This window comes from Coregonus lavaretus (assembly GCF_964263955.1).
Source record: "Coregonus lavaretus genome assembly, chromosome: 24".
Taxonomy (NCBI): Eukaryota; Metazoa; Chordata; class Actinopteri; order Salmoniformes; family Salmonidae; genus Coregonus; species Coregonus lavaretus.
Window position 1 is genome coordinate 12,573,017 of NC_140011.1, and position 13,198 is coordinate 12,586,214.

Sequence of the window (13,198 nt, forward strand, 5' to 3'; positions counted from 1 at the left end):
GAGAGAAGATTAATCATTTTTATAACTAATTTCATGCAATTCCACTCATTTTGCCATAGAGTGGAGAAAAATGTTTGCAGTTTTTAATATGATATCTGAGTGAGAGTGATAGCTGACTAGACTTAACTTACCAATCTAGAAAATGTCAGCTGACATGGACTAATTGAGTGACTGTCAGTGACTGACATAGCAAGATAAAAACTGTTAATGCGGGGGGGGGGGGGGGGAATTGAACCAAGGGCCTACATAAATGTTATTTTGAAATATTAGCTGTCAAATCATTTCCATACAGGGAATCCAGTCACAATGCGGACACAGTGGACGGATATGAGACACATTTTAATACCACGTGTAGACATATTTCTTTGTGTTTGTGTTTGTGTTTGTGTTTGTGTTTGTGTGTGTTTGTCCGTCACTCCTCGCAGAGGCATGATGACTCATCAAAAAATCAGCTCAGTGATGAACCGCAGGATCCCACTCTCAGTCACAGTCCATTAGGATGTCACTATAGCTGGTTACTGTTGGGACATGCCTGTCATTCTGCAGCCCTGATTCAGTCTTGGTGCTGCTCGGGCAGACTCCCAAGAAGTATGTGTGCTGGGGAAGATTCCACAGAGTGTATAACTGTAGCCAGAGAGTCTGTTTTATGCTTGGCCTAGAGAGAAGATTTGTGAGGGTTAATTGTCCTCTCTGATATGTGTGTTTGGTCATAAGTAAGGTCAGCTCTAGGCATTGGTCACTGGGTGTGTCATGGTCACCCTCCTTTCTCCTCCAACCTATGGAATGTAGACAATGTTGTATGGAGCTCTGAAAGTGGACATATTGTGACATATTGATGACGGTCATAAAGGACCAGTAATGGAGGACACTCAGTCAGTCAGTGCCCAGTCATAATGTTATGTCACCGACTGGCTATCTGGTTACCCACCGTCAATATGAAAACATGCATGCACGCATGCACACAAACACTGGGAGTGGTTGTGTTGTCCTGTTCTCTGGAGAGAACCTGATATGTGTTAGCTACGGCAGGGACAAGGGTACGGGACTCTCAGACAGGTGACACAATGTGAAAATATAGACATCAGACATCACTCCATCCAGGGCATTCCTCAAGACCCCACAGATCAAGGGGCTTTCCCAACACAAAGCTATGGGGTTCTGCTAGAATACTTAATAGAAATACATCCTTCATCCCTTCCAACAGGCAGTGGGCACAGTGTATTCTTCATTAGCATAAACCCTTTTAGTGGCAGTCCTGTAAAATACATGATACACTTTGGCTCTTGAAAGTCCAATATCTTGAAAACTTGACTGCTGACATGCAAAACATTTTGGGACTGTATCAACAGTGGACTAATGAAATAAATACCAAAATATAGTTTTTGAGTGAATTTTCCCTTTGAGTTTGATTTAATTTGATTCAAAGATGGATTGAATGAATGTAGAGTTTCCCAACATGCTGCTAGCTGTATTATTGTTGTTTCATTATAATCCACTCAGTGAAAAACAGGAAGGACAGAAACAATGACTCCCCAAATCATATTATTGCTAGTGCTGTGGGTTGCCAGACACAGAGCCAGAGCATGGACCCAGGGGCCAAAGGGGGGATGGAGAGGGCAAAAACCAGGGGCCCGTGGGGTGGGAGGGGACTGGAGAGACAGAGGTGGGAGACCTCACAGTGTTTCTTGGAAAGATTTGTCTTGGAGCCCCCATGCAGTCTACTTTAAGTTTGTGCTGGAAAGTGTTTGTGCAATCCTCCACCGATGCACCTAAGTGTGTGTCCTAGAGTGAACCCAACATAGGGCTTTAGTCATCTCATATCCACTATCCTTAGTGTCTTGTGAAAGAGCTTGTCACACGTTCATTCATCAATATGGTAAAGGGGTCAAAGCTTTAAAGGGATAGTTACTTTGAGGTGATTTGTGCCCATAGTGTGGATTGTAGTCTTCCTTTGCCCAGCTACTTTCAGGCAAGGGAACACACCAGTCATTTGGTCATTGGGTGAACTATCCATTTAAATGCTAAAGGGTGCTTTAATTCTCGTAAAGACGACAGTGCAAACACCATTCTCTAATGCATTAACCATTACTCGGTGTGTGATTGTCACATGGAGGTTAATAGACATGTTCCCAGAACTTTGTTCCCAAATTAGGAATGGAAATATAAAGTGAGGGCGCCAGCTGGTTTTCACTGCGATAGCCTGATTGCAATGTTTTAGCCAGCCCGTGTGTGTGTGTGTGTGTGTGTGTGTGTGTGTGACAGCCTGATTTGAGTGTTTAAATAAGAACCCACCCAGCACTGTGATATCATCTGTATACTTTATATTTGAACTTGGCAATGAGCACCTTAAGTGTGTGTGTGTGTGTGTGTGTGTGTTTGTGTGTTTCTCTTGCTCTCTGTCTCACCACCAGCTGTTCTTTGATATTGTATCGCCATCATTCCTCTAGCTGTTGATACGTACACTCCAACTCATGTCCAGTCAAATCTCTCTCTCTTTCTGTCTCGTTCTCTCTATGTTTACTCTGGACTGTATCACAGTGTGTTGCCTTTTAAGTCAATTAAGACCACATTCTTCTTTACAATGACGACCTGTCCACCACATCCTCCTTATATTCCTCTACAGCTGTATCGGTACCCTGTCAGTCCATTCTTTAATGTAAACATAACATCATGGTCATAGTTGTCAGTAGTTCCATTAGAGATACTTAGACTCTTCATAAGAAAATTCACAATACAACTCCATCATCAGAGCATCACAGCTGATGGGCATCCACACACATGTTTGTTTTACTATCCTTGTGGGGACCAAAACATTTATTCCCATTAAAAATCATATTTCACTAACCCCTAACCCTAACCTTAACCCTAACCTTAACCCTAAAACTAAACCTAACCCCTAACCTTCATTTTAACTCTAACCCTAATTGTAACCCTAACCCTAAACCTAAGCCTAAAATAGCCTTTTTCCATGTTGGGACCGGTGAAATGTCCCCACTTGTCCAAATTTTCCTTGGTTTACTATCCTTGTGAGGACTTCTGGTCCCCACAAGGATAGTAAAACCAAACCACACACACACACATGCACACACACACTACTGGCCCGTAAAACACTCCTGCCTGTTTACTCTCCACACAGATGGGCCAATGGAATGTCTGCACCGGTGGCATCAGGTATTGTGACAAACACACGTCATGTGTGTGTATATGAGTGAGTGTTTGAGTTCTCAGGGTTATTGGCTGTGATTGGGAACACATACACACCTGTTCCCTTCTTTGTGGACTATGTGTGTTTAATCTACAGTAGCTGTATTAAAGGTTAACAGGCTGGCTAATGTAGCGTGTCTTATTGATACTAAACCTCTGCATCACTTATACTGCTGCAGAGCTGTCGTTTCTCTCTCTTGGCCCCTCTATATCTCCCCACTCCCTCCCCCCTTTCTCTCTCTTTGCCCCTCTATATCTCCCCACTCTCTCCCCCCTTTCTCTCTCTTTGCCCCTCTATATCTCCCCACTCCCTCTCTCCCCTCCCTTTCTCTCTCTTTGCACCTCTATATCTCCCCACTCCCTCTCCCCCCTTTCTCTCTCTTTGCCCCTCTATATCTCCCCACTCCCTCTCTCCCCCCCTTTCTCTCTCTTTGTCCCTCTATATCTCCCCACTCCCTCCCCCCCCCCTTTCTCTCTCTTTTTTCCCCCTCTATATTTCCCCACTCCCTCCCCCCCCCCCTTTCTCTCTATTTGCCCCTCTATATCTCCCCACTCCCTCCCCCCTTTCTCTCTATTTGCCCCTCTATATCTCCCCACTCCCTCCCCCCTTTCTCTCTCTTTGCCCCTCTATATCTCCCCACTCCCTCTCCCCCCTTTCTCTCTCTTTGCCCCTCTATATCTCCCCACTCCCTCTCCCCCCCTTTCTCTCTCTTTGCCCCTCTATATCTCCCCACTCCCTCCCCCATTTCTCTCTCTTTGCCCCTCTATATCTCCCCACTCCCTCCCCCCCTTTCTCTCTCTTTGCCCCTCTATATCTCCCACTCCCTCTCCCCCCCTTTCTCTCTCTTTGCCCCTCTATATCTCCCCACTCCCTCTCCCCCCTTTCTCTCTCTTTGCCCCTCTATATCTCCCCACTCCCTCTCCCCCCCTTTCTCTCTATTTGCCCCTCTATATCTCCCCACTCCCTCCCCCTTTTCTCTCTATTTGCCCCTCTATATCTCCCCACTCCCTCCCCCCTTTCTCTCTCTTTGCCCCTCTATATCTCCCCACTCCCTCCCCCCTTTCTCTCTCTTTGCCCCTCTATATCTCCCCACTCCCTCTCTCCCCCTTTCTCTCTCTTTGCCCCTCTATATCTCCCCACTCCCTCTCTCCCCCCCTTTCTCTCTCTTTGCCACTCTATATCTCCCCACTCCCTCTCCCCCCCCCCTTTCTCTCTCTCTAAGTTATTTTACACTTCATTTCTCTCTCCTGCAGAGGAGAACTTAGTTGAGGAGATTCTCTTGCTGTTTCTCTCTCCTTCCCTGAGGAAAGGACATCACCTCTCTCTCTCTCTCTCTCTCTCTCTCTCTCTCTCTCTCTCTCTCTCTCTCTCTCTCTCTCTCTCTCGCCTCTATATCTCTCTCTCTCTCTCCTCTATCACTCAATTTATCTCTCGCTGCACTCTTTCTCCCTTTTCTCTCATTTCTCTCTTTCTCTCTACTCTCTCTATTTCTCCTCTCTCTTATCACTCCCCACATCTTGGTCTGCTTAATTACTATTTTCAGGCTGGGAGGGGGAAGAGGGTGGCGTGCGTCCGTGCGTTAGTGCATACTGTATCAGTGTGTGTGTGTGTGTGTGCTCTGCAGAGTAGTGTTCTGCTGACTGCAGAAGCCCTACCTGGCAGTGTCAGCCAGTGCGTCAGCACTAGGGGATGGAGGGAGTGAATGAAGGAAGAGAAAAAATAATTGAGGATCAATCAGAGTGACTGCGGAGAACCCACACACCACTCACCACACACCGCTCACACACACACCGCTCTCACACACTGCTCACACACACTGTGTTTTGCATGTCGGTGCTCACACACACTCTTTAGGAGTAGGGAAAGGAGTGTGTGTATACTCTCTACTTTGAGATGGTGAGTCCTTCTATTCTCATTTTGGGATGTGTGTGTGTGTGGACAGGGCTGAAGATGGATAGTGTGTGATGGCGCTGGTGAGAAAAGTGTGTTTGGCAAAGTTTCCCCTCCGGCTGGCTCCCTGGAACGCGATATGATCCTCTCTCTCTGTGTGTGTAGTACTCTATGTGTATTCGATCTTCTTACATAGTCTAGAGCTTCTTCAGTGTTCTACAGGAATAGGTATTCTTGCTCTGTGGATTAGTGATAAGGATAGTGATTATGTGAGATTGATATTTTTATGAATAGGTTATATTGATCATGGTTGTGATAGAGAGATGCTGATGATGATATTGAAAGAGTGTAATAGTGAGAATGATGCTGATGATGATAATGATTGAGATGATGAGTGATAATGACATTGATGATGATAATGTTGATAATGTCTACTGTAATTATCATGATGATGAAGGTGATGATCGTGAGAATAGCTAGTTTTGCTTACTCATGCCATGCTATAAATCTTTCTGCTACTGCCCTATATATCTCTGGTGTGTGTCTGTGTGTGTACATCTACCTGCATGTGTGTGCATATATGTGTGTGTGTGTGTCTGTCTGTGGTGGTGGTGGGGGGTGTATGGGGGTGGGGGGGGGGCTTTCTGTGACAAGGACACAGAGAGTGCTGCATTCCTATTGCAATCAGACTGCTCTAGAGGGAATGTACAGCACTGCAGATATATATTCTGTACAGAGGGATATTCTCAGGTCACACACACACACACACACGCACACACACACACACAACAGACACGCACACATACACACACATACACACTTTATGGAGGAAGGTGTTGTGCTGGTATGTGAGGATGTTCTGACCCGCTCTCTCTCCCCCTCTCTCTTTATGCAGTGAGCAGACCCCCGGTGTAGTGACAGAAGATGCTTCCTGTGCTGATCTGTGCCCTGGTCTCTCTGAGCTTGGCCGACAACTTTGACACAGCATACCCTGAACTGGAGCACTACAGAACCATCTATGTACAAGGTAGACACCAGTGTGTGTGTGTGTGTGTGTATGACATCCATCTGCATTGATAGTCTAACACCTCTAATTGAAAGTCGCCCTGGTTAAGAGTGTCTGCTAAATTACCGAAATGTAAATGTACCTGTCTCTGTGTTTTGTTTATGACACACACTCCTGGAATGTCTCCTGTAGTTTCATAGTATCATCTTATCTCTCTGTGTGTGTGTATGTGTGTGTGTGTGTGTGTGTGTGTGTGTGTGTGTGTGTGTGTGTGTGTGTGTGTGTGTGTGTGTGTGTGTGTGTGTGTGTGTGTGTGTGTGTGTGTGAGCGTGTGTGTTTGTTTGCGCACGCCTGTGTGTGTGTATCCTCACGCACTGCAACTGTTGAATGAGAGAGATAGGGCAGCTATGTGGGGTCTTGTTTTCTCTGTGTGATAACCTATCTGCTATCTCTTTTTATTTGGGCTGTAGAGTCAGATTGCAGGTCAGATATGTCACTGTTGGTGTCATGTTTAGAAAGCAGGTGCAGTGAATGTGTATTGGCTACTGCACTCTTTCTGCAGTGACAATATAAAGGAGGTTTTACCACATACAGTACTATGGTAGAGTGTGGTACCAGCAGTAGCATGTGTAGCGCAGCTCTCCAACTAAAACAGTATACTGTACTGTGTGTGTGGTAAGCAGTTCTGTTGAACTATTGTGTAGAAATTAGCTTCAGCATCGATCGTAGTTTCAGGAGGCAGATTCACTGACTTGGCTGGAGAGAGGAAGCGCTAACTCACTCCTATAGTCAGTATAGGACTCCTATAGGATCAATCAGTCAGTCAGTGTAGCATGGGTCCCTATGGTCCTAACAGGGATATACAGATGTAGGATCTTAATTTGATCACTGTTTTATTGCTGAGAGTTTTCCTGCACAGCAGGAAATGTAAACTTGTAGTGTATTCAAGGTTTTAAAAGGTTTCTAAAGTTTGTAATTTCCATTTGAAAATGTCAGACTTGATTTGCCCTAACGAAAAATGTATAATTCCCTACTATTTTCATGAATTATAATCCACATTTCTTGTTGCTGCAGGATTATTTTCCTTCTGTAGCAAACTGGCAAAAATTTAACGACATTTCTAAAAATCTTCAGCACCACTCCAACATCAACATTTGTGAAAATTTGCGCTTTCTAGGTTTTGTAGTAAAAAAGATAGAGGAAGATAAGTTTCCAATGACATCATCGGTGTGCATCGTGTGATTTTAACCAATTATGAGTAGGCATTGCCTACTAATTGCCTACTAAATGTCTACTAATTGGTTGATGATGTCATTGGAAACACTTATCTTCCTCTATCTTTTTTACTATAAATCATAGAAACGCGCCATTTTCACATATGTTGATGTTTGGGTGGTGCTGGAGGTGATGAATATGAAGCAATTATTTCTTTTTTTCTTCTTTAAGATCCTAGTGGAACTGATAAACACAATTCATAACTTGTGTGTAACCATGGTAGGGTAGACAATTCCCAGAGTGCAGTCAGAGGATTGGGGGTTGGAGCAAGGGGTTGGGGGGGGGGACATCTGAGGATCATACTACAGAGGATGGTCACAGCATTGACTGAGGACGCTCCATTGTGTGCATTACATAGTGCCTCCTGACATATTATACTTATCAATTCGCTCCACACCAGGAAGAGAGGATTACATCAACATCAAACACAAGATGAGGTAGTGATGGAATGCACAGTCAAGCTGTATTAGAGAAAACCCTGTAACCAGATTCTGTTTAAGGGGGTGGGGGTGTTTGGAGCAACAAGGTCTCACAGTCTCAATGCAGATTTAGACGTTCATCTACGTTCTCCAAACGTCAAATTTCAAAGTGTTTTTGTCGCTCCTGCTGCTCTGTATCGTTCTATTTCTCCAAACGTCAAATTTCAAAGTTAAGGGTTAAGTTTAGGCACTCATTCCAAATGGGTCAAGTAAGGGTTAAGGTTTGGGATAGGGTTCAAACAAAAAATGTAAAACTAGTGTCCACGACTGGGATCAACCTTCTGAGCCAGAAATCATGGGATTACGCCCAGTGGTGGAAAAAGTACCTAACTGTCATACTTGTGTAAAAGTAAAGATACCTTAATAGAAAATGACTCAAGTAAAAGTGAAAGTCACCCAGTAAAATACTACTTGAGTAAAAGTCTAAAACTATTTGGTTTTAAATATACTTAAGTATCAAAAGTAAATGTAATTGCTAAAAAATACTTAAGTATCAAAAGTAAAAGTATGAATCATTTCAAATTCCTTAAATTAAGCAAACCAGACGGCACAATTGTCTTGGGGCACACTCCAACACTCAGATATAATTTACAAATGAAACATTTGTGTTTAGTGAGTCCGCCAGATCAGAGGCAGTAGGGATGACTATTTTCTGTCCCGCTAAGCATACATTTTTTTACTAGTACTTTTGGGTGTCAGGGAAAATGTACGGAGTAAAAAGTACATTATTTTCTTTAGGAATGTAGTGAACTAAAAGTAAAAGTTGTCAAAAATATAAATAGTAAAGTAAAGTACAGATACCCCAAAAAACTACTTAAGTAGTACTTTAAAGTATTTTTACACCACTGATTACGCCTATCCACCACCCCCATCCACAACGCCCTAGGAAAACCCAAGTCTACTTGATGGTACTAGTGCTCACTGTTTCCCCTGGTGGCCGGTTTTGAAGGTATTTCCCGACATCTTCAGGACATGGATAAACGTCCAATTTCGACGTTAATCTTGAACGATCTCCCTGGTTTGGAGTGATTTTTATACATGGTTTTGGAAACAGATTTGTTTGCGTGTGGATGTAAATGTGTTTGAAGTGTAAATACATGTTAATGAGTCCCTTAGCAGAATGTTATTATGTGTGGTTGACTGGCAGTAGTTCATATTATTATTATATCTATAAGCATCATTATAACTACATCATTATCTCATAGACAGATTTCTGGAACCTGATGTTTGACTACAGGGGTTCTCCTAATACACTGGTCACTTACATCAGCATTACACAACATGCTACAAAAATACAATGCAGAACTATATTGTTTAAATCAAAATTACACCAACATGGTGTATGTGACAGGGATGAACAACCTAGCTTTTGTGCTTCACTTGGGATAAAAAGAGATGGGAACTATTTAGCTATTGAGCAAGCCTCTGCTTCCATGCCTAGATCTTGCTAGTCAATTTCATATGGCATAATGTGATAACAAACAGGTTAAATACCATTCAGAGAAAATAAACCAGCCCGTTTGTTGATAAGATACAGAGAACCAAACAATGGGTTAGTGTTGTTGTTGAAGTTAGGAATAGAGAGTGAGAGAGATACTGTATGAGAGAGAAATAAATACTAATGGTTTAACCCATTCCTTTATTACAGAGAATGGCCCTCAGCTCTCTGTGGTGACGGAGCAGTCCAAGGTGGTGTCGAGGCGGGGAGGTAATGCCACCCTGCCCTGTAAGTTCCACAGGGATGTGTCACTGCCAGCCAACCCCAAACTGAGGATCAAATGGACCAAGCTGACATCAGACTACCTCAAAGAGGTGGGTTTCCACTCGAATCAATGTCATAAAACTGTAATCAAAACCCCTTTTCTATATAATGCACTACTTTTGATCAGAGTCAGATACTGTACAGGTCTGGTCAACAATAGTGCACTATGTGGAATAGCCTATGTTATAAAAGAGACTAGGACAGGGGTAGGCAACTAGATTCAGCCGCAGGCTGATTTTTGTCGGTTGATGGTCGGGGGGCCGGAACATAATTATAATCATTTGTTCACTGCAAATTGACCACAACTAAGCCCAAAAAGAGATTGTATTTGAAAATAACAATCATTTCATACCTTGATTACATTGAGACACAAACTATTTTTTTTATTCGTGGGTGTACTTGTGAACAGATTTCCTGAATTAAACACATTTTTGCTGAATTCCTGGTGATTTTAATGTTTTCTTTGCCCAGAAAATGTAATTCCCCCCAAAATATATATACTGTACATCTTCAGCACCACTCCAACATCAACATATGTGAAAATTGAGCTTTTCTATGTTTTGTAGTAAAAAAGACAGATGAAGATAAGTTTCCAATGACATCATCGGTGTGTATCGTGTGATTTTAACCAATTATGAGTAAGCATTGCCTACTAATTGAATACTAAATGTCTACTAATTGGTTGATGATGTCATTGGAGACACTTATCTTCCTCTATCTTTTTTACTATAAATCATAGAAACGTTGTTTTTTTACTAAAACTTTGTGGGGCCAAAGTATCAATAGGAGTGTCATTCCACCAATTCGGTACATTTTGGGAAGTGTAACTTGGCCCCAAAAAAAGATTTCACCAAATGTTTACATTCTATCATAAAGAGCACAAATGTTCAACTTCATAAAACACTTCATTTTTCCATCTCAAGAGGTTAAATAAAAAACATTACTATAGTAAGTACCTATTAAGTGCCAAATAAAGTAACAGGGTTGACCGTAGCAGGTTGACTGTAACAGGGTTGACGATTTCATTTTAAATCAGCCGTAAATCCCCATGTGACAGGGGGAATGGAAGCTTGTTGTGTGCAAAAGGAAGGGGCAATTGAATGGAAGCTTCACAAAAAAAAAAAAAAATATATATATATATATATATATATATATATATATATATTTAAACATTTCTAGCCTGTCTATCTATGGGTAACAGGGTTGAAGTGTTATGCTTGGTCCACACAATTTTCCACAACACAACACCAGAAAATGGCCAAAAAGAGTAGAACCAGCTCACCTACTTTTACACTATGATTTGACTATTAGATGTTCAATATTAATTTTGAACAAAAATATTTAAAAAGGAATATTTTTACCATATTAAAATGACAGTTCAGTTCACGTAACAGGGTTGACCTTAAAATGAGGGACAGACGTAAATGTAGACTAATCACATTAAATAATAATCTTCTAAATGGACTTGTCAAAGCGACAAAATAACTAGGGCTTTACAATTATGGTGAAAACTTGGAGAAATGTTAAAGTTAAGTGGGTTAAAATCTTTCTAGAAGTCACACAGGGTGCAAGGAGGGATGTCAAAATGCTGAATTATTCATATTGAAAATCTGATTTATTGAATTCCCCATGTGGTCTATATTAAGAGGGACTTCATTTAATGTAACAGGCTTTTACAATTCAATATTGGTGCACAATTTCTACTTAAAATATCAAAGAGATGCAAAAGGCACTCATTTCGTGGAATGACCCAGGATCTAACTGATGCCGTCACTTACAAATCCTTCTTCTTCTTGTTCCAGGTGGATGTCTTTGTTGCCATGGGTTTCCACAAGCGGAGCTATGGACATTTCCATGGACGTGTCTACCTACTGGACTCGGCCCCCGCGGATGCGTCGTTGGTCATCACAGAACTCACACTGGAGGATTATGGGAGATATAAGTGTGAGGTCATCGACGGGTTGGAAGATGGAACGGCCGTGGTGTCTCTGGACCTGCAAGGTAACACACACATTTCAACACACACAAACACACAATTTCACAGTGTGTCCTCACTGCAGTCTGACTACACAACAGCTAGTATTCAATATGGACTCTGTTTGACAAAAGTTTTTGAGAGAACCGTCCTTTGGTAAAGTCTATTTACTGTGTAAACTCCGTAGCAGCCTGTCCTTGTCTAAATGGCCCATGGTTCTGGCTATATATAGCACCGCTAGCTGAGACTACCCAGGAGGACTTTCAGGGGCACACACACACACACACAGTCAGGCCGGAGTAATGCAGTTCATCATTTAGGTTTCCATTCCTGGCACTCCTCCAAGGAACAGGGTATAACTCCATGCATCACCCAGCTAGACCTGCTCCATTAAATATGAGAATGATCAACTATTACTGCCATCATCAGAGCTACAGCACATAACAATGGAATAAAAATTGTAGGATTTGATCAAATGCTATAAGCTAATGGGGTTTAGCTATTATTATATACAGTATATATATTTTTTACAACTTATGTTTTGTTTTCCACCTGTTTAAGATTAAGTGAGTATATAAAACCCAAAGCAAATGGATGTTTTATGAATTGCTGTTAAGGTGTTGACTCTCTCCTCTCTCTCTCTCTCCCCCACTCTCCCAGGTATCGTCTACCCATACTTCCCTCGGCTGGGTCGTTACAACCTGAACTTCTTTGATGCTGAGCGGGCGTGTCGCGAGCAGGACTCCATCGTGGCGTCATTTGACCAGCTGTATGAGGCATGGCGTGGGGGTTTGGACTGGTGCAACGCGGGGTGGCTGAGTGATGGATCTGTCCAGTATCCCATCACCACCCCCAGGGAACCCTGTGGGGGCAAGAACACTGTCCCCGGGGTACGCAACTACGGCCTCAGAGACAAGGAGAAGAACAGATACGACGTGTTCTGTTTCACCTCCAACTACAAAGGTGAGAGTATGTGTGGGGGTGTGTGTGTGTGTGTTTGCGTGTGTGTGTGTACATGTGTATCTAACCCGCTCCCTCCCTCTCTTAGGGCGGTTCTACTACCTGATCCACCCCTCCAAGCTGACATATGACGAGGCTGTGCGTGCGTGTCAGAAGGACGGAGCTCAGATCGCCAAGGTGGGCCAGATGTATGCTGCCTGGAAGCTATTGGGCTACGACCGCTGTGACGCCGGCTGGTTGGCTGACGGGAGCGTCCGTTACCCCATCACCCGCCCCCGTAGGCGATGCAGCCCAACGGAAGCTGCCGTGAGGTTCAACGGCTACCCTGACAAGAAACACAAGCTGTACGGAGTCTACTGCTTCAAGGGCCACAACTGAGAACCCCAATATGCTCACACACACACACATACTAGAGAAGCTAATACATTTACAGAGTAGGAGGGAGAGGAGGATGGGAAGAGGAGTTACGAGAGAGGGAGGTCATATAGGGGAAATTACTGATATAAAAAAACAAAACAAAAAAACGTTCAAACTGTGATTTTTTTCTTTTCAGATACAGTAAAACGAGAGGTGTGAGTCATTTTAACAATCCATGTTTTTTTGTAATCTGGGACCTGATATTGTACTGGGGATAGTTTACGCATAT

General features: G+C 42.9%; 1 protein-coding gene across 1 annotated transcript; it reads left to right on the plus strand.

The window, feature by feature from the left end:
* Positions 1-6,019: 6,019 nt before the first annotated feature.
* Positions 6,020-12,930, plus strand: LOC311099677 (hyaluronan and proteoglycan link protein 1-like; the record flags this gene model as incomplete). Its single annotated transcript, XM_084140396.1, has 5 exons — positions 6,020-6,122; positions 9,504-9,667; positions 11,420-11,618; positions 12,253-12,555; positions 12,641-12,930. The coding sequence occupies 5 exons, from the start codon at positions 6,020-6,022 to the stop codon at positions 12,928-12,930; spliced, it is 1,059 nt and encodes a 352-aa protein (XP_083996522.1).
* Positions 12,931-13,198: the final 268 nt, after the last annotated feature.